This window comes from Gopherus flavomarginatus, chromosome 1 (assembly GCF_025201925.1).
Source record: "Gopherus flavomarginatus isolate rGopFla2 chromosome 1, rGopFla2.mat.asm, whole genome shotgun sequence".
Lineage (NCBI taxonomy): Eukaryota > Metazoa > Chordata > Testudines > Testudinidae > Gopherus > Gopherus flavomarginatus.
Window position 1 is genome coordinate 65886669 of NC_066617.1, and position 27914 is coordinate 65914582.

At 41.4% G+C, this 27914-nt stretch overlaps 1 protein-coding gene across 2 annotated transcripts in view; it reads left to right on the forward strand.

Annotated features, from left to right (window-relative positions):
* The window catches only part of SRGAP1 (SLIT-ROBO Rho GTPase activating protein 1), a 254633-nt gene that overhangs the window by 138327 nt on the left and 88392 nt on the right, over window positions 1–27914 (forward strand). For both annotated transcript variants that reach the window (XM_050923345.1, XM_050923353.1), the window contains exon 4: window positions 14373–14435. In XM_050923345.1, coding sequence (XP_050779302.1) covers window positions 14373–14435 — 63 coding nt within the window. The remainder of the gene's footprint in view (window positions 1–14372; window positions 14436–27914) is intronic.

The following is a 27914-nucleotide window of genomic DNA, read 5'->3' on the forward strand; positions in this document are numbered from 1 at the left end:
ACCACAGGATTTTAAGGAGCACTAGAACCTTTTGTGGTGCGTCTCTGCTTCTTGGGTATTGAAGCAGAGTTCCTGGAGGAGAACACCCATGCTTTGTTGGATATCCTACAATCGTCTGCCCTGGGAGAGATGCCCTCCCTATTAACAGTGCACTCCTAGAGCCTGCTAAGATTCTCCGGAGTATGCTGGCTTTGATACCACCTATAGCAAAGCGCATGGAAAACTGCTACCTCATTCCAGTGCGGAGATTTGAGGGTTTTTACTCACATCCAGCCCCAAATTCCTTGGTCATAACCACAGTGAACAATAGAGCTTGGCAGGGCAGATTTATGTCCACTCCCAAGAATAAAGGCACTAAATTAATGGACCTGATGGGTAGGAAGATTCACACCTCCTCCTCCTTGCAGATGCGGATTGACAACCAGAAGGCATTGCTGTCCAAGTACAAGTTTGTCAATTGGACAGCTATGTCTAAGTTTGCAGGTTTTCTGATTTTCTTCTGCTGTCAGTTCAGCTTCCCATACCCTTTCCTCTTCATCCCAACCTACTCAGACAGACTCCAGTCACACCTTGCATCCCATGCTCAGCTCACTGTATCTCAAGATGTGGCTCCATCATGGCTGAATGAGAAGGAAATGCGGTGTTTGGTGGCTGTTCAACAAGTCCTACTCAGTAGTAGAAAGCCCTCTACCTGAATGGCCTATTCAGTGAAATGGAAGTGGTTTTTAGTATGGTTGTTGACCTCTGGAATTCAGCCAATGCTGGCTTCTATTCAGGACATTTTGCAGTATTTGCTGCACCTTCAATCATTGGGCATTGCGCGTAACTCATTGACAGTACAGCTGGCAGCGACATCAGCATTTCATCTCTCCATTCAGGGAATATCAGTCTTTTCCAGTGCCATGGTAACAAAATTGTTAAAAGGGCTTCTTTGTCTCCATCCTCTGGTCCGAGAGCTGGTTCCTCTGTGGGACCTTAACATGGGCTCCTAGTGGCTTTAATGGGACCTCAGTTTGAGCCCCTGGCATCTTGTCCCTTTCTGCTTTTGTGTCAGAAGACTGCATTCCTGGTAGTGATAACATCCTCAAGAATAGTCTGAGAGTTGCAGGCTCTGATGGCAGATCTCCTTATACACAATGCTCCAAGGACAAAGTGACAATGACCACACCCAGTTTTTCTGTCTAAAGTGGTTTCTCAGTTTATTTTGATCCATGCAGTAACTGTGTTCTTTTCTAAGCCACATTAATCTCTGGAAGAGCAGCTTCTTCATACACTTCATACTCTATATGACCCCCACTAGAGGTCAGGTCTAGCCTTCTATCTAGACAGAACTCAAGTGTTTCGTGTTTCATCTGGTCTGTTTGCATCATATGCAGATTGTATGAAGGGACAAGCAGTCTCTTCGCAGATGATCTCTAAATGGATAACGTCCTGTATTAAGACTGCATATGAAATAGCTTTGGCTACACCTCCTCAGTAAGTGCAAGCTTGTTCTACGGGAGTGCAAGTAACATCAATAGTGTTCCTCAGTGACATTTGCAGGACTGTTGTGTGGTCATCCATACATACATTTATGAACCATTATACCATTAACTCATCTTCCAGGGGGGATGCAAGTTTTGGTAGGGCGGTCCTGCAATCCTTGCTTAGGTAGATTCCAAGCCCCTGTTCCTGGGGGGATGCTGCTTGTGAGTCATCGAAGTGGAATACACGGCTGCATCTACTCGAAGAAGAAACAGGATTGGAGTCTAATCTCTGGGCATTCAGTGCAAAGGAACTGAGGGAGATTGGGATGGCTCCATCTCAATTAGGCAAGGGAGGGGCTATTGCCATGAGGCGTGAATGCTGCCCCTCTGTGGGTATGGCTAGGCAAAATTCTCCAGCTCTGATGTTCTGGGCTGCACACACCTAAATGGAATACACGTCTGTATCACATCTCATCTCAGAGAACCCCAGTTACAGTAAGTAACTATTTCTTCTCTGCCATGAGAGTGTCTCTGGTTCAAGCAGAAGGGTCTTGGGTTCCAAGAATTAGGTTTGTGATCAGTTTGTCACAAAGGTGATGCCTGGAGATAGGGAAGTAGCCATGTGCTGTGCTTCCTCCCCATATTTAATTTTTGTTTAGTTACATAGTTATTGGGATTTCAGTGAAACTGCTTTGTAAAAGTTTTACAGGTATTCTGTTTAAAAGATTAATAGCTTCATGATAAATGCATAGTGCAGTTTCCTCTCTGGATAAGAAAGGACAGTAAGGCAGCCTCAGTTTGATGTTTGTGAGTGGAGTCTTTAGCCATCATCAGTAGTGTGTTCTACAATAAAACAATGTAAATGCATGATCGTCAGTAACTGTGTGATTCTGTAGGCATTGATCCTGGGTATTACAAAAATGAGTTCTAAAAGAATTAAGGTTAAAGATATACAGTCACCAATTGAATTATGGTGTTTCCTACTGGCATTCAGGATACATGATTTCTGGTTCCAGAAGAGGCTTTCATTTGACACAGTCCTGAAAGTTCCCGTTTCACTGGACAAACGGAGGCTATAAATGGGGATGGATGCAGCTGGACCCAAGAGCTACTTAGAGAATGTATAAGAAGAATGAGGAGGAAAGGGGGTGAAAACAAATTCATGTAGTATGATGATGTGCAATAAAACCTGTGGTAGAGATAAAACTAAACTAAAATTAATTGCTTTCTCACTCTTCCAATATCTTGATGACAGAATGTTCTGTCAGATGCATGAATCTGTTGTACACAAACCACTATTTTTGCTAATATGGAAGATATACAGATGTTGAACAACTAATCAGGAAAGGATTTTTAATCCGTTCCAGCAAATAATATATATGCTTACATCTCATTGACTTCAATGGGAATGCCATAAGTAGAAGGGTTTCAGTACTGGGCCCATTGTTACAAACACAGGTGGATCAATTTAAAGAATTAAGACTCAAATTTCATAAGAGGAAATTTCTGAGCTTTTCATAAATATTGACATCTGAAGCTAACACTGGAGCCTAATCTACACTAAAATGCTCCTAGAGCAAACTCAGCTTATACCTGCCAATATAAGTGCATCTGTACTAGGGCTTTTGCGAGCATAGAAACGTTGCCAAAAATCACACCCCTAATTGACGTTGCCACAGGAGCAAAACTTATAATGCAGACCTGACCTTTATCATTTAATATTTTTCTTTTTCAGAAACATTTACAGACAAGTTCTGCTGCTAAATAATTTGAAGATTTTAGTGTTTAATTGCTGTGTCTAAAAATTAAATTAACTGCCTGTGAATCAAGTCTACTTAAGCAGTAGTTTTTGCTGAAAAGATTACTGCTGGCTTGTAGCAATCACCTTGATTATTTAAACATCCTATCACCAGCTTCTGTGTTGCAATTTTGAGGATGACAAAAAATGGCAGGGGAAATGAGTATTACAAAGCATTCATTTTAATGTATAATTGAGATATCCCTCTGAAATCAGGGTGTATTTTTGGATGCTGAATGGTCCATAAATCATTAACTCTGACCTAGTTTTAAAATACTTTGACTACCTCTTTTATTATAGAAAATTATGCTGATTCATCATACTCACTGGGCTTTCCTGCCTCTCTTCATTACCTTTCAAGCAAAACAAACACCCTCTCCTTGTATGCTGTTCTCCTTGCAGCCACAAGTAAACTCCATATTGAACTAAATTTTTTCTTATTTGCTCAGAAATTCTTCATTTATTAATCTTTTGATGTGTCCTTAGTCTTCCCTAGTAGTTTGATACTTATCGTATAACTAAAGTGTGCAAGTTGAGTAGAAAGAACACCAGAAGATGAACACAATAGTTCCAAAATGAAATTGCTGATATCAATCAATATCTGTGGGACAGACTTTTTGTTCTGCAATATAAACCACAAGTCTTCCCTGGATAGGAGGCACTTCTTTCTTAAAATAAAAGTACATCATGTAGTTGTAGCCATGTCGTCCCAGGATATTAGATAAATAGAGAGATAAGGTGAGTGAAGTAATGTCTTTTATTGGACCAATTTGTAATACCTTTTCCAGACTTGAAGAAGAGCTCTGTGTGGCTCGAAAGTTTGGCTCTCTCACCAACAGAAGTTAGTCCAATAAAAGATATTACCTCACCCACCTTGTCTGGCTTGTAATACAAGGAAACACAGCAATTAGACTGCATATTTAAAGATATATCTTGATAACAGGTCATGCTTTAACTAAATAATTTGTATTATACAAATATCAGGGAGCAGCCGTGTTAGTCTGTATCCACAAAAGCAATGAGGTGTCCAGTAGAACCTTAAAGACTAACAGATTTATTTGGGCATAAGCTTTCAGGGGTAAAAAACTCACTTCTTCAGATGCATGGAGTGAAAATTACAGATGCAGGCATTATTATACTGACACATGAAGAGAAGGGAGTTACCTAACAAGTGGAGAACCAGTGTTGACAGGGGCAATTGAATCATCAAGGTGGATGTAGTCCACTCCCAATAATTGATGAGGAGTTGTCAGTGCCAGGAGAGGAAAGATTGCTTTTGTAGTGAGCCAGACACTCCCAGTCCCTGTTCAAGCCTACATTAATGGTGTTAAATTTGCAAATGAATTTTCGTTCTGCAGTTTCTCTTTGAAGTCTGTTTTTGGAGTTTTTTTGTTCAAGTATGGCTACTTTTAAATCTGTTATAGAATGTCCAGGGAGATTAAAGTGTTCTCCTACTGGCTTTTGTATGTTGTTATTCCTGATGTCCAATTTGTGTCCATTTGTTCTTTTACGTAGAGACTGTACAGTTTGGCCAATGTACATGACAGAGGGGCATCGCTGGCACATGATGGCATATATCACATTGGTAGATGTGCAGGTGAATAAGTCCCTGATGGTGTGGCTGATGTGGTTGGGTCCTCTGATGGTGTCGCTAGAGTAGATATGGGGACAGAGTAGGCAACAAGGTTTGTTACAGGGATTGGTTCCTGGGTTAATGTTTCTGTGGTGTGGTGTGTAGTTGCTGGTGAGTATCTGCTTCAGGTGGGGGGTCAGTGTGTAAGTGAGAACTGGCCTGCCTCGTTGCCTACTCTGTCCCCATATCTACTCTAGCGACACCTTTAGAGGACCCAACCACTTCAGCTTTTAGTTTACTCTTAATACACCTTATTTTCCTTTTAAATCCTCAGATGTGTTTATTTGGTAAGGGAGACTGAAAATAAGCATATAATCTTTTCCCAGTTTAATTAAAGTCCTCCTTTTATTCATGCTTTTACCACAGTTGCACGATTAATTCTGTGACACTGACAAACAAAACAAAAAAACCTATAGAAAAAGAGAGCTGGAATAATTAGATTAATCTGTCTCTGGACCTTGGTCTGGCTCCTTGATTTCAAAGCCTTCTCTGTCTAGGCTGCAGCCATTGGTTTGTGTGTCTTGTTTCTAAGCAGGTAGGCTCCAATTAGTGCTTAAGGTACACTGACATCTATTCTTTTTTCAGCATCAGTATCAGGCAGTTACATGATTGTAATGTCCTTTTAGATCATAGAAAGCTCCAGGAGGTTTTAGCTTATTAATTATAATCTTTCAGTTTAAATGCTGTAGAGATACTCACATGCATCCGACGAAGTGGGTATTCACCCATGAAAGCTCATGCTCCAATACGTCTATTAATCTATAAGGTGCCACAGGACTCTTTGCTGCTTTTATAGAGATACCCAGTTATAGCATTTTGTGCCCAAAGTTACAAGATCATATTACTTGAAGTCTTTGGGCCCATAAGCCTCACTTCTTTGTCAAGAGGAAAATTAGGACAGTCCTAGAGAACAGAAAGAAACAAATCAAGGGAAGTAAAAGATGGAAAACTCCTGAGGAGCTTTAACCAATATATATGGCTTGGAAATATTCAGTTGTGTACATAGCTTATGGTATGTTGCATATTTGTTTGGTATAATGAGATGATAAACAGTACTAATCAGGATCATATGGAGATAGCCTATGTTTGAACTTGAACAAATGGTCCTTGTGAAAGGAACAGAACTGTTTTTTTTCAGCAGAGAATGTCATGCCCTGGAGGTCTTTCCTTGATTGCTTAAGCTTTATATTCCTCTTTCATAACAAGAGACATCAAGCAGCTGTCCATGGGCAAGTCTCCAGGCTGCAATGGCATTCTACCTGAAGTGTACTAATGTGGAGGTGCCATATGAGAAGCTATAAAAACAAATACACCTAGAAATCAAGTCAATACTAGCTGAACACTGAGCTGTTGAAGCAACAGGAGAGAAGAATCCATCCATAACAAGAGATAAGAACTCAGGCCTTTAATGTTAGAAGCCCTGGTCCCAGAGAGTCTTGCTTATCCTATATCTAGATTTAATACACAAGAACATTTAATTTAAATCTTCTCCACAGAGGTTTGCCACCCTCCTTATTCAGTCTTAGAGCTGGTATACACTGAAACGTTACATTTCTATAGCTGCATCTCTCAGGGGTGTGGATTTTTCACACCCCTGAGAGACGTAGTTAAGACAACCTAACCCCCGGTGTAGACAGCACTAGGTCAAAAGAAGAATTCTTCTTGACCTATCTAATGCCTCTTAGGGAGGTGGATTACCTATAGCAATGGGAGAACCCCTTCTTTTGTTGTAGCGAATATCTACACTGAAGTGCTCATAGACTTTAAGGTCAGAAGGGATCATCGTGATCATCTAATCTGACCTTCTACACGTTGCAGGCCATCCACCCACTCCTGAAATAGATTCCTAACCTCTGGCTGAGTTACCGAAGTCCTCAAATCATGATTTAAAGACGTCAAGTTACAGAGAATCCATCATTTACACTAGTTTAAACCTACAAGTGACCCAGGCCCCATGCTGTGGAGGAAAGTGAAAACCCCCCAGGGTCTCTGCCAATCTGACCCAGGGGAAAATTCCTTCCCAGCCTAAAATATGGCAGTCAGCTAGACCCTGAGCATTTGGGCAACACCCACCATGCAGATCCCTGGGAAAGAATTCTCTGTGGTAACTCAGAGCCTGCCCCTTCTAATAGCCTGTGTCAAGTCGTTGGGGATTTTTGCTACTGGCATTCGCCAATTGGCCATATGCCATTGTAGGCAGTCCCATCATACCATCCCTTCCAAAAACATATCAAGCTCAGTCTTGAAACCAGTTAGATTTTTGCCCCCGCTGCTCCCCTTGGAAGACTGTTCCAGAACTTCACACCTCTGATGGTTAGAAGTCTTCACCTAATTTCAAACCTAAACTTGTTGATGGCCAATTTATATCCATTTATTCTTGGGTCCAGATTAGTGCTTAATTTAACTAACTCCTCTCTCCCCCTTGTATTTATTTCTCTGATGTATTTAGAGAGAGCAACCATATCTCTCTTCAGTCTTCTTATGCCTAACAAGCCAACCTCTTTCTTCTCTCATAAGATAGGTTTTCCATTCCTCAGATCATTCTAGTAGCCCTTCTCTGCACTTCTTCCCATCTGAATTCATCTTTCTTAAGTAGGGGAGACCAGAATTGCACACACTATTCCAGATGAGATCTCACCAGTGCCTCATACAATGGTACTGACACATCCTTGTCTCTACTGGAAATACAGTGCTATAGGGCCACAGCTGTGCTACTGTAGCGTTTTAAGTATACACACAGCCTTAATTTATTAGTGGAGATTCTGCTGCAGCTTTCCCCTAAGACAAAACCGTAATGGTTACTAGAATAATTGTGTCCCATAATGTGTATTATGGGAAGTGCAGTGTCTTCCAGGCACACTGACATCATTTTTTTTCTCAGACTGTTATTTCCAGGAACTGATTCCACTGCAGATTATCTTTTTTTTGTCTGGTATCATCTTGTATGTTTCTCCCACTTTTTCTCAACAGTGAGGTCAAAAGCAGCATTTTTTTCCCTGTATTTAGTCCTTTCTCGGAAGGAAGAAGGGAAGGGAAATTCAGGAGACCTCTTTAAAAAGCCTCAAGACCCAAAATGCCTGAAAAATACAACATAAGGAAATATTTCAAGAGGAAACTCTGGAAATGATACTTGTAAAGTCAAGGGATGATCAAGCATCAATAAACATATTCACACATTTCTATGGGGGGACTTACTTGTGGGGGAGGAGACATCCTGTTCCAAAAGTAGTAAGTCCTGATTATGAAACTGATCTCCTTTTTTTCCCTGTGTAGGTTTTCAGGGTCAAAATTCGGTTAGTTTAATCTAATTCAGTATTTCCAACTCTCACTATTTGATCATGACTCTAGTAGTTTTGGGAGGTGTTGTTTACCTGTCTCATGAAAACATGATGAAAGACTGCCAACTCCTGAATTTTACCCTCTTCAAAATGGCCAGTATCATCTTTTTACTGTCAATGGGTCTGTTATGAGCCAGGTGAAAACCTGTTATGGATTGAACTAAAACCATATTCACCCTGATTTGTGAACATGCCCTTCACTGAAGATAGTTGAAGAAAATACTTAGAGGGAACACACCTAAAACACCTAAAACCTAATGGAATCTGCCCAGAAACTAGCACCAGGTGGGCAGAGGGTTCCACAGGGTATTGTGACCAAGTGTGGGAGGGGAGGTGGGAGACGCACACAAACTGGGAACAGACAGCTCAGCTAGAGGGGCAGGGCAAGAGTGAATAGTAAAAAAAGCCAAGCACAGCTTGAGTACAATTTGACCATGGAAAAAGAGAGAGAACTTCTGAGTTTTTTGGCTGAACGGGCTTGGGGCTCTAAGCTAACAAACTACTCCTTTTGTTCTTGGTTTCTCATGCATTTGGAGAAACAGGACTTTGTACATTCTTGTAAATAAACAAGATTGCATAAAAGAGAATACCAGACTCCATCAATTTCTACTTCCAACTGGCACATCCCCAGGGACCCAGAATTTGACTTGTTGAAAAGGGGAACAGATCTGAAGCCAGCAAGATGGCTGCCATTTCCCTACAGTCTGTCTGCATGTGGAAGTGAGGGTGCCCTTTATAAAGTTGGCTGCCACTAATTCATAATTGATGTTCGGTGTGCTGGATGAACCCTGAACTAATTGTATCACCATTTTGTAAAATAGGAAAAATGTTGGAATTAGGTGTAGCGCTGGCTGAAACTTGGGTTTTCTGGTTCATTGAAAATTTCAATATGGTGAAATTTGTGTTCTAATTTAGAACAAAATCAACCAATTTTACAAAAATTTCCCATGAACTGGAAATTTAAAAAAAGATGTTTGGAAAACATTGTCATATGGTGTTTCCGGAAGGAAGTATGCTCCTTTGGTCCTGACAGCGGCTGGCTGAGACTGATAAGAATCAACTTCAGTCAGCAGCTGCCAGGCTAGTTGGGGTCTGCAGCTCCATGGCAGCCCTACTGTGTGGACTGTCCTGAAGCTAAGACCCCCAGGCTCCTGAGCCAGCTGGCTCACCAAGCTACAGGAGTCTGACAGCACAGGAAGACAGCTGGCCTGGGATTCTGGAAGCTCTTGGATCCCTAGTCGCAGGGCAGTCCACGTGGTTGGGCTGCCCCAGAGCAATGGACTCTGGTAGCCCAGAGTTCCTTGCCCTAGGGCAGTCTGCATTAGTCCAATTTAGCGCTTAAGCTTTTCTGCCTTTTAGTTGCCAGCATATAAAAGCAATGCAGATTGCAATTTTATGTGCAAAATGAACACCACCATAAGACAAACTCAAACAGCAGAGCTCAAACCTATTAAAATGCTATGTTCTTGCAGATCTTGTCAGGCAGATGTGCTTCAACTGAACAATAAAGGAATAACAAAAACCAACACATGTGAAGAGTATCTCACAGAACATTTATACAATGATACTGGCCATTGCTGTGTTAATAAGCAACTGCATTAATACATATACACATAATCTTTAACCAGATTTGTGTATTTGTAATTTATAAAAACTTAATTTCTTTGGACAGAAACCATAATGAGCTGAGATGAACATATCTCCAGTGTTTACAGTAAAAGAGGTTGGGAAGTGAAGTACAATAGATATTTAAATTCCATAATCTTGTAATTAACTGGAAGTATGACTACCTGCCAGCTCTAGTTGAAAATTATAAAAACACAGGATATATAGAGAATCTCTGCATCATTTTCTTCTCATTAAGATTTAAAGGAATTACATTTAACAATTAAAGGCTAGATAAGCGATTAATCACTGCAAACTGGTAGATCTGGGCCAATTTTACTTTGGTTTAGCTATCTGTCTATAGAGAGTCACTACAGTTGATGGTGTAATTTTAAGACTGCTTATGTATGACTTTTTCTGAGAGTAACAAGCTGAATCATTTCAGAGAAATATTCCATGAATAGTGTCACTGAATGCTGTAACTGATGGTAAAATAACATGTCCCAAACATGATGTTACAGCATTCCAGGAAAAATTCAGCATAATGAACTATAAAATTGAAATGAAAACCAGTCAAATAATAATTTAGGGTTCAGTGCTGCTCCGATTGAAACTGCTGGAAATACTTGCGCTGAGTCAGTGGGAGCCAGCCATTAGTGTGTAGTAAAATGTTAGGTGTATGAAACGCAAACAATAAATCTAATGAAATCTTGATATGCTATCATAATGCATATTTGCCAGTGCTGTGTAGTGTTTGATGCAAATGTCATTAGAGAGAGCAACACATGTATTGTTTGGGTTTCAAAATTTGTTGGCAATAATTTTTTTCTCTTGCAGTTTTAGACATTAGGTGTTAGACTTTCTGTTTCCCCAAAAACAATTCCCACCTCCCCCATGTCAGGTAGTACATCTTGCATATATGTGTGCCTGTGTTTAACTAGAAGCATGTGAGTAGTCCCAGTGATTTACAGGTGCAAGGCACTGATTTGTGCATTTTCTGGATACATAATATTTACTGTACCCATTAAATTAGGAACAATAAATATATGGGGGGGTACATTTTTTGTGACATAGAGTAACACCATTTGAAGATAATCTGTATACTTTGAAACTGGATTAGGTCTGACTTAAATTATAAACAAATCTTTTACTAAACCAATTAAACACAAGAAGACCACTATTTAATCCATTCTTAGGAGGTTGTATAAAGGCCTGTGGTCTATGCTTTTCTCTAAAGTTGTTGGATCCGTTATATCTTGAAAAATTTAAGCACAATGAGGGTTACACCTCAGTAAATTTCTTGAGGCTTTAGCGAAGACCAAGGCTTCTCACAACTTGTTTTTAGGACCTTGAGAGACTGGTAAGAAATACTGACTTAGCTCCAGGAAAAGGTGTCCTGTATTTCGCATACTGTAATTTGGCTTTGCTGAGGATAAACTCCCAGAAGAAGGTAACATTAAAGCACACTAAAGTACTGCAGGAGAGGAGAATAAGTAGCATGACTGAACATGAGGAGGGAGCTGTTAATAACTGAAAAGAAATGCACTTCACATCTGAGGCACACACACAATATATATTACACACTAAAAGCCTTGTTACTGGCCCCTTGAGCCAGTTTTTCCTGATGTTAAATACCAATGCAAAATGCATTAGTTCTTGAGAATTAGTCCATTGGACTGCTAGGAGCTAGGGGTTAACAAAATCCCTTCACTTATTTCTTCCCTCTCCCCCCCCCCCACAATTACAATGGCTAAGTCAGAAATACACTGCACATCAGCGCCATTACAAGGTTCACTCTGCTTTGAGCAGTTTCCAACCTCTGTCTGCCCGGGTCCCTCTTGTGATGAATTGGTGGAATGGTTGCCATATTCTGTATCCCCCTCTATCCGTTACTCTTCACAATTGCTACTCTATGTCCTTTCTTCTCGCCATTCTCTGTCTCTCTGCTTTCCTCAGTCTATTCTTTTCCTGCTCATCTTGGTGTGTTTTGTTTTTGTTTCTCTTTTTTACCTTCTGTTTTATAATTTTAGCTTGCAACTTTTAAAGCTCTATCTCCCCAGTGGACTTCCCTCTACCCACCCCTGAGCCCCATTCATCCAAAATCTATGTGCTGCTTGGGAGTGGAGAGAGGGTCATGCCAGGGAGTGGTCATTGGTAGTTCTGTGGAGCTGAGCTACTTGTGAATTTGTGGCTGTGCTGAGAACTGCAGGAGCAGAGGAGAAGTTTGAGCCAGGGAACTGCTTCCTGACACAGGAACATATCCCATGGCTATTTGCTTTAAGGCCCAACAGAAGAGCAGTAGGAAGGGCACGTGGTTTTCAAAGAGCTACCAGATACTTTAACTGCAACAGTGTTTGCAGTGGGCATGTTGTATTGGGTTGCTTTCTCTTTGCCCCTTCCTCCCCTTCAATACACCCCTGAAACTAGTCTGAGCACTTACCTGCCAGATTAAGAAACACTGCTTTAGAGTCAACATTACTTTGGGTTTTGATTGGTATTCAGGCGGTAATGGTGACTGAAAAATATGGATGTCTTGAGTAGGGGTTGGGAACTGACCTTGCCTCAGGGTTTCTCCATGGATTTGTTTCCAACCTCAAGTCCTGCTTTATAGTCTGGCTACTACCATGTTGTTTAAATATCTTGGTCTGCAAAAAATATTTTTAACACAGGCCGATCATATTTAGTTCCATATAAAAGGTTACCTGAAGGAAAAAAGCTCTGAGTTCTGTGAAGTGATAGGCAAGCTGCATCATAATCACTCTGGGCTACTATAAAGCAGGATTGTTAACTTTTAGAGGGAATGTGCCAAATAAAGCAATGAAAGTAGTTTAGAATTTTTTTAGAAAGCTTTTACTGTGTTTCAGACTAATGATTTACAATATGTTGCAATACATCATGTATTTTTATGTGGTGTACTATAAACTATGTAGCTTGTAGTACTTGCTCTTTAGTTATCATAACATAAAATGCATTAGTCTGGATTTTGCAAAGACATTGAAGTAGTAAGCCTTGTTTGCTAGATTTTCAAATGGAAGAACCTACTTGAAGGAGAGATTCGGTATTAAAATATGCCAAACTTTCAAAAGCATAAAGAATGAGAGAGATTGTGGTGTATCTGTATACCAGAGCTTCAGAATTGCTGTCTAGATGTGGAACTGGATTCTGTTATGCCTTAGTTACCAAAGCTGATTGTCTTACGCAACATGAATCTTGCTAACCCTTTTCCATCTTTCAAGCTCCCAGAAAATTATCAAAAATCATCTTGCTTTAAGGCTGCTAATAAAAATTGAAAAATGATGGTAAGGTGTGATACTGCTTTTAAACATGGGGATGGCGTGGGGAGGGGAAGCAAATGAAAAATGTTTGTTCCAGTAATTTTGTTTGTTTCATTTTCTTGGAAAGTATACTTGATGGCATGTATCCTCTGGCTCTTTGGGGAATTTGGGTGTAGTTTAAAATGTGTGTTCAAGTACAGTTATTCCTACAGGTGTTTCACTGATATTTCAGTATGCCAGTAGCTCTGGATGTGAGTTGATACGCTGCAGGTGATTTTCCTTCATTTTACATATAAGAATATAGTGCTGTTCACAGCTAAAAACCTCAATCTATTATGAGATTGGTTTTCATTTGATTTTTAGGCTAAGTGTTGGTTATCAGTTTACTCACAAAAAGCAAAAATGTGTTGAGATCCCACACTGTAGTTTAGCTAGGTGCTATGATGATAAGCACTAAAGGAAAAATATTACATAGGCAGTTTGCCAGAGTCTATGAATCTTTTACATAGTTGCTTTCCAAAGACTGCTGTACAATTGCCTGCAACTCTTGCACAGTTGCCACAATTTTCGTCTACTGAACGGTTACATGGACAAATAACAAAGGAATTTATTTGAATGAGGCTCCAGTTAAACTCTCCTGTTTTGACATACTTGCTTTCTTCACTAACCAGTGCCAAGTATTTCTCCTTTTTGGGTCATAATAAATGCAAAGACTCAGTGCAGAAAAGTTAAAGCTGTTTCAGCTCTCTGTTCTGTGGGAAATTATGCAGCTGATTATCTGTTTCAAAGAGGAACTACAATTACTGCTTGAATAAATATTTAGATAAAAGCAATAGTTGTATGTACTGAGAAACAAAGGCTACACCCGTGATGGAGATAGATAGAATATCCTAGGATGTTTTGTTCCAAGTGGTTTATTATATATGTGTATCATAACGGTTGTAAAACGGTATACAATTTTTAAAAAGCATTATAACATTAATCCTGAACTTTAGCCTTTGTGTTGGCATCTAATTTCCTGATACTTCATGGGAATCACACTCTTAAATCACTTCTCGATCTCCTATTAGAAAATTTCTCTCCAGCTGTTGTCCGTCTCTATATCATTGGATCATTAATTTTTAGCGTACTGGAATTCTGTCAAAATGCCATCTTCACAATCTCTATTGTGCTAGCTTTCAGATATGAATGAATGATGAATGCAAATTTCTGTGGAGATTTAAGTGCCTCTTCGTAATAATTTCTTTTTAATTACAGGGCAAAGAGATTGCATTCCAGCTTCATGAAGATTTAATGAAAGTTCTAAATGAGCTTTATACGGTAAGCACATTTAGTTAGCTTCTGTTGCAAGAATTATTCGTACAAATCGATTTCTGCACACTGTAAGTGTCCCTTTAGATGACACCCATTGGTTCTGAAATTAGGAGTGGTGCTGCATCCCTTGGTGTAAAGTAATAATAACAAACACTAAATACATGGTTTTCATCAGGAGCACCCCCACTATAAAAATTGTTCCAGCACCTCTTATAGCAACTCGCACCAATAGAAATAGCACAGTATTTTTGTCCAGGCAATGTCCAACCAGTTGTTTTTCCTCTCAATGTGTTTAGTTGAGCTTTATACATTTCCTGAATTAGGTAAATATGCTTAGTTCAGTGCACACCTTATTTATCAGCTGAAATGTTCTGTCTTACATGCTCATTATAGCATTTCTCAATCATTCATAACTTTTTTAAGCATTGATCCTGGAAACACTTACATTGTAAGCACCAAGTAGTCCTACTGAAGTCATACCACTATGCCATGGCTTCTAATGAATATTGAATTCTGTCACAATATTATTGTTTAAAGCGTGGGTTTTGTTTTAAGTAAAGCTGTCAGCGATTTAAAAAATTAATCGCAATTAATTGTGCAATGTTAAACAATAGTAGAATACCACTTATTTAAATATTTTGGATATTTTCTATATTTTCAAATATGTTGATTTCAGTTACAACACAATACAAACTGTAGAGTGCTCACTTTTTTATTACAAATATTTACACTGTAAAAAACAAAAAAAATAGTATTTTTCAATTCACCTAACACAAGTACTGTGGTGCAATCTCTTTATCATGAAAGTTTAATTTACAAATTTAGATTTTTTTGTTACATAACTGCATTCAAAAATAAAACAATGTAAAACTTCACAGCCTACAAGTCCACTCAGTCCTGCTTCTTGTTCAGCCAATCACTAAGACAAACAAGTTTGTTTACGTTTAAGGGAGATAATGTTGCCTGCTTCTTATTTACAGTGTCACCTGAAAGTGAGAACAGGCATTCACATGGCACTTTTGTAGCTGGCCTTGTAAAGTATTTACATGCCAGATATTCTAAACATATGTATGCCCCTTCATTCTTTGGCCAGAGGACTGAACTACGTACGTCTCCTGTTTTGTTTTACCTGCATTCTGCCATATATTTCGTGTTATAGCAGTCTCGGATGATGACCCAGCACACGTTCATTTTAAGAACACTTTCACAGCAGATTTGACAGAATTCAAAAAAGGTACCAGTGTGAGATTTCTAAAAATAACTACAGCACTCGACCCAAGGTTTAAGAATTTGAAGTGCTGTCCAAAATCTGAGAGGAACAAGATGTGGAGCATATTTTCAGAAGTCTTAAAAGAGGAACACTCCGATGTGGAAACTATAGAATCCAAACCACCAAAAAAGAAAATCAACCTTCTGCTGATGGCATCTGCCTCAGGTGATGAAAATGAACATGTCAGTCCGCTGTACTTTGGATCATTATCAAACAGAACCCATCATCAGCTTCGACGTATTTCCCCTGGAACAGTGGTTGAAGCATGAAGGGACATATGAATCTTTAGGGCATCTGGCACATAAATACCTTGACGCCAGCTACAATAGTGCCATGTGAACGCCTGTCTTCACTTTCAGATGACATTGTAAACAAGAAGTGGGCAGCATTATCTCCTGCAAATTGTAACCAAATTTGTTTTTCTGAGTGATTAGCTGAAGTATGACTGAGTGGACTTTAATGCAGGTTTTTTTACATATACAGCAGGAGTTAAGTGTGGGACGGGGAAGGGGGTTGGGGCACAGGACGGGGTGAGGTGGGCTCTGAGTGGCCCTTACCTCGAGGGGACTCCCTGGAAGCGGCAACATCACTCCACCTCCAGAGCTCCCATTGGCTGCAGTTCCCATTGGCTACGGAGCTGGCACTTGGGGTGGAGGCAGCGCACAAAGCTGCCTGCCAAGTCTCCACCTAGGAGCTGAGCTGGGGGATGTCGCCACTTCCGGGGAGGCATGGAGCCAGGTAGGGAGCCTGCCAGCCCCACCAACCTCCCTCCTCTGCCCCAGGAACCCCCTTGAGCACCTGGGCTGTCCCCAGCCCAAGATTTAGTCAGGGATATATAGTTGAAGTCATAGACAGGTTACAGACCATGAATTTTTGTTTACTGCCTGTGACCTGTCCATGACTTTTACTAAAAATACACGTGACTAAAATGTGGCCTTAGTCATGAGCAATAAAGAGCAATAAACAAAACCCATACAATTATTGCAGCCTTTTCAGTGTGAAAGAAGTGAAGGGAAGCAGTTGAATTTGGTTCAGTTAGGTGAAAGATGGACAGGTATTGATCTCTCTCTCCTTTGGTTTGTTCTCTTCTTTGCATTTTTTTTTAATGGAGTGATCAGTTTCCGCTCATGCTGTTGTTAAAATTAAAATCTTTGAATGCTGACTGACATTCAGGTACCCCCATGCACCTCTGAATTCCCTGAATAAGGAGAAGGATTAAAGTTTTTAATCCACTGAAAATGGTGTATGAGGAAGGTTTTATAACCTATAGCATAATTGATTATTTTATAAGAAAGGGTCATTAAAATTAAATGACTTTCCAGGTTTAAAAAGCTGCTGTGCTCAAAAATGGGTTAAAGACCATCAGAGAGGGAAAAAAGTGAACTAATTATTAGCTGAAATATCTAGTAACTGCCTCTTTGAGGAACAGGCACGGTCAGTGTAAATAAATTATGTTTTAGGATTTCTATTGGTTGAATTTCTCAGTAAGGACCATATCATGTAAATAGATATGCTTGGGCACATCCCTGTACCTGTGCAGAGCCCCATTGATTTCAGTTGGGCTCCACGTGGCCTCAGGCATCTGCCCAGGTGTGTCCATCTGCAGGACCTAACCCTTCACAGAGACTCCAGCTGGTAGGACCAGAAGCCGCCAAAGCAGGGAATTATCCTCCTTTAGACATTCCAGGCAAACCTTTCTCTGTCCCATAGTGATTGGCTGTTTATTCTAACCCTTCCCCTCTCTCCTCAGTCTCCTCACATCAGCTTCACTCCACTCCTGCCCCACCTCCCCGCCACCTGCGTCCCCCTGCCTTTCCTTTTCTTTCGATTTAGCTGACCCCACCCAAAACAAAACTAATCAAAATCGTGGCACTAACGTGATGTTTGCTGCCATCACACTGTTCACTCTGCTTGTGTGTGCTAACCCTTTCCCCACTCTACATCTGTCTTGTCTATTTAGACAATAATATCTCATTGTTTCCTTGCACTCCCCCATCTGTCTGTGTTCATCTGTTAAAGCAGCAAAGAATCCTGTGGCACCTTATAGACTAACAGACGTTTTGGAGCATGAACTTTCGTGGGTGAACACCCACTTCGTCAGAGGCATGTGATGAAGTGGGTATTCACCCACGAAAGCTCATGCTCCAAAACGTCTGTTAGTCTGTAAGGTGCCACAGGATTCTTTGCTGCTTTTACAGATCCAGACTAACACGGCTACCCCTCTGATACTTGTTCATCTGTTGTCTCTTATTTTATACTTAGATTGTAAAATCTCTGATGCAACAACTGTCTTTTTGTTCTGTGTTTGTACAGCACCTAGCACAATGGGGTCCTAGCACATGACTAGGGTTCCCTAGTGTTATGATAATACAAATAATAATCATTAATATAATAATTCTAACAAGCCTTAAATAACTTTTTAACTGTGAGTTATGTGTTAGAAAACTTTAATACTCTACCTGGTTACTTTAAGATCATTGGCTGGAAGCAAAATATTATTCCACATCCGAAGGAGAGTTATCTTTTGAATGACACAAGACAGTACCATCCACTCCAAACATTTTAGCAGGAGTTCAGGCAAGCCTGGCCACTCATACTTCCAGAATGCCCAAACTCTTTATACAGTACAACCTAATCTATCCCAAGGTTTTGTGGGACATTCAGAACTTCTTGATAAATGGGTTCTGTTGACTGGGGCTTCTCTATGGGGATCCCTGCTGATTTTTGTTCAAAATTTTATAAATGGAATCTTTAAAAACTTAGGCTTGATCTCATGTGCAGATTGCTGAGTAACTGGTGCAGGAGTAGTTTTGGAAATAGTTCTATACCAGATGCTCTAAGCTTTCTGTATTAGTGAGGGAGCCAGAAACAAAAGACAGTTTCAGAACTCTTCATTGGAAATCAAGTCTTGCACATCTTCCCAGGGAAGTCATTTTTAGCCTGTTCCAGGATGGCCCTCAGAAAACCTGATCTAAAGCCTGCTGTATGCAATGGGAATATTTCAATGGTCTTTATATTCGCTCCTTAAAGTCAGTAGACAATGCTAAAGATTTAGAAAGAGAAAACTAGCCCAAGAGGAAAAATGGAAGAGAGGTCACAAAAGAATCCAAGCTATATGTCACGTCCTATTGAGTATAGAAAAGGCTTATAATTTTTAAAAATAGCTCTTTTTGCTCAAGGGCATTTTAAGAATTTGAAAGTATGAGCCTATAATGAAACCCCAAACTCTGACCTTTGAGAGAGACTACACAGTGATGTTGCTTCATGTTCAGTATGACGAAGTTTAGAACTAAAAAACATGTAAATGAGATGAAATATCTCCAAAATTCAGGCACTCTCTGGAATACTAAAAACCTACTGATGCTTTATGGAAAACAATCTTTTAGAGACCATTATGCTGATTTATACTTTCTCTATTTCTCTTTCCCTGTTTTCATTACTATGGACGTCTCTATGAAAACAGGCTATTTGTTGCTTAGGATTTCATCTGTTCCTGCTGTTTTCATAGTCACCCTCTATTTGTGATATAATTAGTGTTATGATGTGGTAAACAGGATTGAGGTAATAAACAGCAGGAACAGATGTTCCTGGCCTCCAGTGGATACCCAAAGAACCATGTTGATTTGGGGGATACATAGATTCTGAGTGGTGAGTCCCCGTTTTTCCCCCAGTGGGCAAGAAGAGCTTCCCCAGAGGAATGATCTGTTGAAAATCCCAAAAGGGAAACTTCAGTGTTCCTCTCCCATAAGCCCCTACTTGTGACTTCTTCTGTGGGAGGAGCCATCTGGCCCATTGTGTGAAATATTCTTGTACCTCGTACATGATATTGAAATTATTAGTACATACATACGTGTATTATTTCAAGACAAATGGTCTATGTATTTTAATTTATTTCAATAATATGAGGACTCAAATTCCCACTGGTTTATGTGCTTGTTCTTATATTATGATTCAAAACATTCTGCAGAAAATAATCAAATATTTATAATATAATAATAATAGGAGCTATACCTATCTCCTAGAACTGGAAGGGACCTTGGAAGGTCATCGAGTCCAGCCCCCTGCCTTCACTAGCAGGACCAAGTACTGATTTTTGCCCCAGATCCCTAAGTGGCCCCCTCAAGGATTGAACTCACAACCCTGGGTTTAGCAGGCCAATGCTCAAACCACGGAGCTATCCCTCCCCACTTCATGGTGAAATATTGCAAATTCAGTACATTAAAAGTGACAACTATTTTTAATTATGTATGTACTTTCCTTTTACTGTGCCAGTCAATCAGTGTTTTCATGTTTCCAGCACCCCACCTCAGCTGCTTCACTTCTCTCTCCAGTTCCACTCTCTGCTTTTCCCTCAATCAATGTAGATTAGTAATTAGCTGAGTTTCTTCACAAGTGTATAAACTGTTAGAGCTAAATATCAGATCTGTCACTGCCGATGAGACTAGAAAGTGGGGATATAGTGTGTTCTGCAGAGGTAAATTCTGGGGCCTAAGAGACAGGCCTGGATGGTGTCAGTGTGTACCTCTATAGATTGTGAGCACTGCACTGGAACCTGAAGGATTGCCCTCATTAAGGTGTGTGTGTTAGATGAGGAGGGAATATATTTCCAACTTTTGCTGCTGTTTGTTTGGCTGGAGTGACCAGTTTTCATATATTCCCAGGCCAGAAGGGATCACTATGGTCATCTAATCTGGCCTCCTGTATAACACAGGCCACAGACTTCCCCAAAATAATTCCTAGAGCAGAGCTTTTAGAAAAACATCCAGTCTGGATTTAAAAATAGTTAGGAATGGAGAATCCACCACAGCCCTTGATGAATTGTTCCAGTGGTTAATTGCCCTCACTGTTTTAAAAAAATAAATAAATAAAAGTACACCTTCTTTCCTGTCTGAAATTATCTAGCTTCAGCTTCCAGCCATTGGATTGTGTTATACCTTTGTCTGCTAGACTGAAGAGTCCATTATTAACATAAAAAATCTTGGAATCTGTCATTTCCCACTAGCTCTGCCCATGCTTCATCAAAAGGCTGCAGACATTCCAGTATCCACAACCCATAGCGGTACACACTCATAACTCCCAGGCCAGGCTTTTCAAGATCTGCCCAGATTCACCAAAATGAAGACACTTCTGTCAAGGTATTGTGCTAAATAGACATTGTAAGCAGAGGATGACTTCTGTTTATTGGGTCTCATAACCCCCCACACCTTTTCTGCCCTCCATTTGACCCAGCAAAGTCTCTATTATCAGCAGAGTCATTGCCTGGATTCTCCAGAATCAAGGTTACTCTCTTGACACATGTCAAGCTCTCACTGAAATACTGAATGTCAAAATAAATTTTTGTGTGTCTTGCTGTTGAAAAGAGCATTAATTGAGAGCCTCTAATTGTGTGGGAGATGTGACTGTGTACAGGGCCAAACTAGGTTGGTCCTGGTCTACACTACAAAGTTAGTTTGACGTAAGCCACCTTGCATCAACCCAGTTATTCATGTGTCAACGCTTAACTTTGTCTCCCCCTGATGTAAGCTAACTATTATGCAAACACCATCTCCCCAAGTGACATTGAACCGTGGTTGATGTACTGAGGTCAACGCAACGCGAATGTAGACACTACGTTACCTGTGTTGACATAGCATTCTGACTTCCAGGAAATCGTCATGTTCCCGTTGGCTCTTCTTGCAGCTCTGCAAATACTGGAGGATTGTACATCCTGTGCTTGCAACGCTCATGACAACAGTGCAGAGCTATGCAGGCTCAATGCTTCTGTCAGAGATAGTGGACAGCAACAAGTCCCACATCGGTTTGGGAGATTTTAAAAATAGACATGAAAATTATGGGATAGAGATGACATTACGGGATGGAGAAAGTTGCATGATGGAAACATGACTCCACAATCCCAGTCACCCCTCCAAGACTTCTGCCCCACCATGCATTGCCAAAAACTTCCAAAAAGACAGTGTGCTGGCTGGTAGCAAGTTGTACATTGGGATACTTACCTACCTACGGTGCACCTCACTGTGCATCGAAACAAGCACTGCGAAGTGCCAACACAAGATGCTAACTGTGCATAGACACAAGCAATGTACTAACCATGGGGCTTTAATGCCAGAATAACTTGTGTCGGCAAAAGTTTATAGTGTAGACATGCCCTAAAGCATAGGCACCTGTGGAACCTATGTGCCTCTATGGCTCATAGTCATTTGATTACATCATATGCCACATCTACCATTAATTAAAGACATGTTTAATCCACCACGTGGTCGTCTGCCTTCACAGCACCCATTGTGAATAAGTTTACCGGGTGAAATATTTATGGTGGATGACGTGGTGAGTTTCGGGTGGTGAAGTCTCCATCCTTTGAGGTTTTTAAGGCCTAGCCTTGACAAAGTCCTGGCTGGGATGATTTAGTTGGGGTTGGTCCTGCTTTGAGCAGGAGGTTGGACTAGATGGCCTCCTGAGGTTTCTTCCAACCCTAATTTTCTTCTATGATTCTTCTTCATGGTCCATAGAGAAAGCGAGAAATAATTATCTTATCTTGGACCCCACTCAATTTCAACCTGAGTTTGATTTTCCGCAAAGGCAACAGACCCTTCTGAACTGGCTTTGTACCAGACACGGAATTTGTGCTGAAGTGGAATTTTGGTGTCATTTTAGATGCAGTCTAGTATGTCAGTGTGAGCAGCCACAAACCCTGATACACATCGTTGAGGACTGCAAAATGACTAAACTTTCTGGAGGTCTTTGTGCATTAAATATCATTGATAAGAACGCTGTGGTTTGGCTTGACTGGATTGTGTATGCCAAATAAATGAATCAGAGTATCAGCTTTCATTTAAACACAGTAAGTCCTTCTAGACCTTATGGTAGGGGAGACAAGTTTGAAAAGATCACCGGAGTGTAATTTATGCAGTGATGTCTGCCTGAAACAATAGCTTTAAGAGGTGTTAACTGCTTCTTGTACCTCAATGGACATTTGCTGCTCTAACTGAGAAACTGGGCCCTAGGAATGTGGCTGTGAGCCTAGGGCCTTGGTTTGCCTTAATCCAGCCTTGGCCATATACAGTTTTAATAGATTCAGAGGGACTGAACTAAGTGGTAAATAAACCGTGTTTAAACCTGGATTTAGAATGATTGTTTTGGTGCTTTTCCACTCCAGTCAAGCCATTTGGCAGAAGTTAAGTGATAATAATGACAGGCAATATCTGCTGTTTATATCAAAGAGCAGGAATTTTTGAGGCATCCTAGAATTACATGTTGGTGTCCTGTACTCAGCTGACAAAACCTTCTGCCCTGACAATTTTCATAAGTAATACAAAAACCTGCGGTATGCTGAAGTTTGAAAATATGGGGACAGTGCAAAATAAAATAAATTTATTATTAAAATAAATAACACAGGCTGCTGTACCAATTGTATATTTCATTGCCTTATGTAATTCATTTAAAATCTCCAGTGTTTAATTTTAAAGGAGGTTGCTACAGAATTTTCATTCTGCTGCACAGGAGTGCCACAGAATACAGTGATGTTACACAGAAGTTATGTCCAATTTATTGCAGAGTACAAGAGATTTGATAAATAGTGAGGTCAGTAATGCCACGATGGCAGGAAAACGTCAGTGATATTTCCAGGGCTTGCATCAGAGATTCGTTTGGAAGTGAGTAGGATTATGAAAATATCTAATATCCAGTCTACCAACAGTCTTCTGAACACAAGCGTGAGAAACCAAGGAAAATGGGAAATTAGTATAAGATTTTGCTTTACTTCTCCAGGGAAGTGCCAGCTGGCCAGATTAATGAATTACACACAAACTCAATTTCCAGTAAGAAATACTACTTTACTGGAGGCAGTTTTGAAATAAATCAAAGACAGTAATTTCAGCAACGATAAGTTGGTATTCTATTAAATGCCTATTGATGTGTACACAGCTGCAAAATGAGGACAGACACATGCATGGAATTAAGTGGCAGACCGCAACTTTAACACAGGGAGGGGCACTTCCCACCCCTCACCCATACTTTTCTATACCAGCCATTTAATTGGTTCCAGTGCAGGACTTACCATAGAACCTATAAGGCGGGGTAGGCTCTCTTCAGCCCTACCCTGCAGGATGTGGTTCTTTGAGTCCTAGCACCCTCCCCCATCCCCACAAGAGGGACCGAGGGTGCAGCAGGGTGAGGACCTCAGCCCACGAAGGCCAGAAGGTCTCATCCTGTCACATGAGCCCAAGGCTCAACACCAAAATCCCAGGTCTTTGACCTCTAGAAACTTTTTTTATTGTTAGCTGCACTGGAAACCAGCCACAGGGAGTGCCAGCAACAAGCTTGGTCACTCTCCACGCAGCTACGGCACCTGCTATCGCACCACTTGCTCAACCCGTGCCTGCACATGCCATAGCCGTACATCAGCACCTCCATCAGATGGATATACATCATCATCCCTGAAAACTTCTGGGTGATTGTAATGGATGTCCCCATGCTGTATCATGGAACCCCCTTTCTTCAGGAATATCTTGGTGACCCCATTATTTACTTTCTTTCTAATCTTGCCCACAAGGCTCGGTCTGCTCCTAGCCTTTTGCTGTCAGTGAGTGCAGAAGTGGTACAAGCTGATCCCACTGCATGCCTCTTCTGGATGCTGACAGCTTCAGCACTGAAGCCCAGCTGAGATCCGTCTGCTGTCCTGGCAGCATCTTGTGGCCCTACTGCAATATAGGGTGCCCACAAATCCAAACATTGCGTACACTCTGGGTAGCTTCTAAAACAAACAAGCTCATTCCCTGCCATCGTTTCCTTGGTGCAGGCATAAGTCCTGTAGCCCTTGATTTCTAGTGCTCTATTGCCTGCACCTAACGTGGGTCAAAACCCTCTGCAGCTACTGACATCGCTGCCCTGATTCTCAAAAATAACTGCCAAATTTACCCGGGTGAAGACCACAGTAGTGCAAGGTGTTTTTCAGTATGGTGCTGAATTGATACCTTGTCAGGAAGCTGCCATCACCACATGAAAACAACAGAGCTAGTTGCAGGCCCTGGATTTTAGTGAGACTCTTATCACCTTTACAGGGAACAGGTGCTCATCTGCACGTTCCTTCAACACCACGTAGGCCCCTCTTCCCTTCTGGTCTGTTTTTGAGTACTGTAAGCACAAGAGTTGCATATCTGTTACATTAAAGCACGCTGGGACCTATCCACAGCACCCATAGCCACCAGCTCACTCACTGTCAAAGCGCCAAAGGTGGCAACAATAAATGCCACCTTAAATAAAATGACCTGCCTCCCACAGCTGCGGTCCCAGGCAGAGCCTTTGGAAACTCCAACAGGGTGGATAACCTGTCATCAGCCTAGCACACATCCCTCCAGGACCACCCTTCTAACAGTTTCCTTGCTATGAAATGCCTGCATGGGTCTTGGAAACCCGCCAACCTACTCCAGAAGGATAGGCCCACTAGCTGGCCAGAGATAGTGAAGGGAGCCTACCTGTGGTGGGTCAAAGGCACCACTTGTTGTGACCCCTGATGTGTGGGTATAGGCTACCGACAGTGAAGCCCTGTGTGTGCCCTAAATTTCTCTAATTCTGAACAGCTCGCCTTATAGGTCCTCAGGGTAACCAAGTTTTCAACTAGTTCTACTGCTGTCATGAGCCAAGATCCCAAAGTTGTTGGGGCACTGGCTGCAAGTCCCTGCTGGGCTTGTTCCTGTGTAACCTTTCTGCCAGGCCAAGTTGACAGCAGCAAGGGCCAGGTTCAGTACATAGGAGTTCCCTTTCAGCAATACAATGCAAAACCGGCTCAAGTCCCCACCCAGTGACCTGGGAAAATTACATACACACACCCCTGGGCGCCTCAGAGAGGCAATACTTCCCCTTTCTCAAGCACAGAGTCTCAGTGTAGCAAAAATCTTTAACAAGATGAGGTTTAACAGCTCAGCATTAAATTGGGAAAATACCACAGCTAGCGTTCATTAACACAAAACCATGAATCAGAAGACCCACCCCCAAGCAGATGGGGCCATGTCCTTCTCCCTTTGATTCTTGAGTCCAGCACCCCAAAAGTCACTCCTCCCATAGTTTCTGTCCTTGGTCAGTGCAGGCCCCATAGAGTTCAGAAGTTCATCTGCAGAGTTTACCTCCCAGCTTGGGTGGAAGAGGGGGCAAGTAAAGGGGGCATCTTATGTGCTCGTGTCAATGCCCGATTGCCACACCTCTCCATGGGGTTCTGCTGCAGTCTTCACCCTGGGCTGCTCCTCTCTGCTAGCCGCTGCTCTCCACTAGCCATCCTGCTAGCCGCTCAACAATATATCTTTAACCCACCCACACACACACACTTAACACAGCTCTCAGTGATTTCAGCTTTTAGTAACTTCAGCGCTTTAGTGATTTCAGCTGTTAGTAGGGGTGCCTCGGTGCTGGTGCACCACTAGTCCAAAGTAGGTCTAGTGCTTAGACCTAGGTATCAGCAATTTCAGCTTTGCAGTATGTATCAAGACTCCTAATGGAGTCAAAATTAGCTCTGTTATTACACCATAAAGAGAGAAGGAATCAAAGTGCTGTTTGGGGTCCTCAGAAGTGGCCTATGCTACCAAATACAAACACCTGTCCCCCACCATTTTCCAGTCACAGGAGGGTTTGGAACCTATGTGCCTTGCCTAGCAACTGCTACTTAGTTGAGGGTGAGTCCCTCCATCAAATGCCAAGTACAGTTCTACTGGCCTCAATTCGCATAACCAGTATAACAACACTTTATTACTCCTGCCCCAGTAACAAAGAGACTGGGGATCCCACGGCAGTCAAAGTGACCATATGGGCAAGCAGTCCCATCATGCTAGGCAGAATGGGTGTGCCCATGCAGACAAGATCAGCCCCTGAAGTCCTTTTCCACAGCTCATCACCAGTTGTCAGTATAGAGCCCATTCTGACTCTGCTTACATCTGCAGTTGGTCATCCTGAAAGCAAGAGAGCATCGGTAACGCCATTATCCACTTTTGGGGCATTTACTGAATGATAAAGGATGTTAAACCACCGACCGTGTGAAACAAAGTCTGTCACCAGCCTCATTTATTGTCTTATATGACAGGAATAAATCATGCATGAAAATTGTGCAGCAAAGTCATTAAATGGGCTACTAATGCAATAAAAATAAAGTATTCAAAAATTTAACAAATGGGGGGCGCCAAAGACGCTCTTCGCCTGGGGCGCCATTTGGTCTAGGACTAGCCCTGGACACAATTCCAGGGCTACACTCTGTTGGGTCCCCCATGTGGCTCCCAGGGGAGTCATAATGGAATCCCTCCTGTAGCAGACAGAGCCCCCATGCCAAGGGAGGCAGTGGGATAGATCCTCTGCCCCTGGGGAAAGGGGCCCCAGAATTTACCCAGCATTATCAGCCTTCCTCTGCAACTTGAGGACTGCTGCTGCTGCTGCTGGAAGCAGATGAGCAACCCTTTCTCTGGGTTCTACATAGTCCCTGCGCTGGTCTAAATCCTGAGATCTGGGGAATGATGGTCAATTAGCATCCTTCTCCCCTAGCTGGCTAAATGACAGAGGCTCCCGGGGGAGGAGCTACCTATTGTCCTCTAGCAAATGTCCCCCTTTCACCACTGGCCCAATAAAGTTCCCCCACCCATTGATGCAGATGAGTAGCATTCTCATGATAAACAAGGGACTACTATTATGCAGTTTTATTATAAAATTAGATTTGTTCCTTCTCTCAGCAGATAATGCTAACATATGTTAACTTTCTAGTGTTACATCTTGGTGCTCTGGGCAGCTCTGATAGTTGAGGGATGGGAAGTTTTCAAGAAAAGAAGTTTAAATTTTTGAGCAAGACCTCCATCCACTACTGTGAAAAATGCAGAGTGATGGGAACAATCCTATAACATGATAGCAAAGAGAAAATGAAAAACAGCCTTTTCACAAGAAAACTTCCCTCTGTCTCCCCACAAAACCCAGTTGTCTTACATAGTATAAATTACTTTCTTACTGATGGATCTGCACAATTAATTTGTGCGTTTAACAAAAATAATTATTCAATTTGTCTGTAATATGCCCTTCACCATGATGCGTGAGTTGCATGTGCCGCCCTCAATCTGCATACTGAACTCCTATCAATGACATTGAGACTTCCACACTAAAATCAAGGGTAGTATACAATCTATTTCTTTACAAATAGAACACTTGTAATTTCGTGCAGCATAACCCTTTCCAGACACTTTTAGGCTGACTTT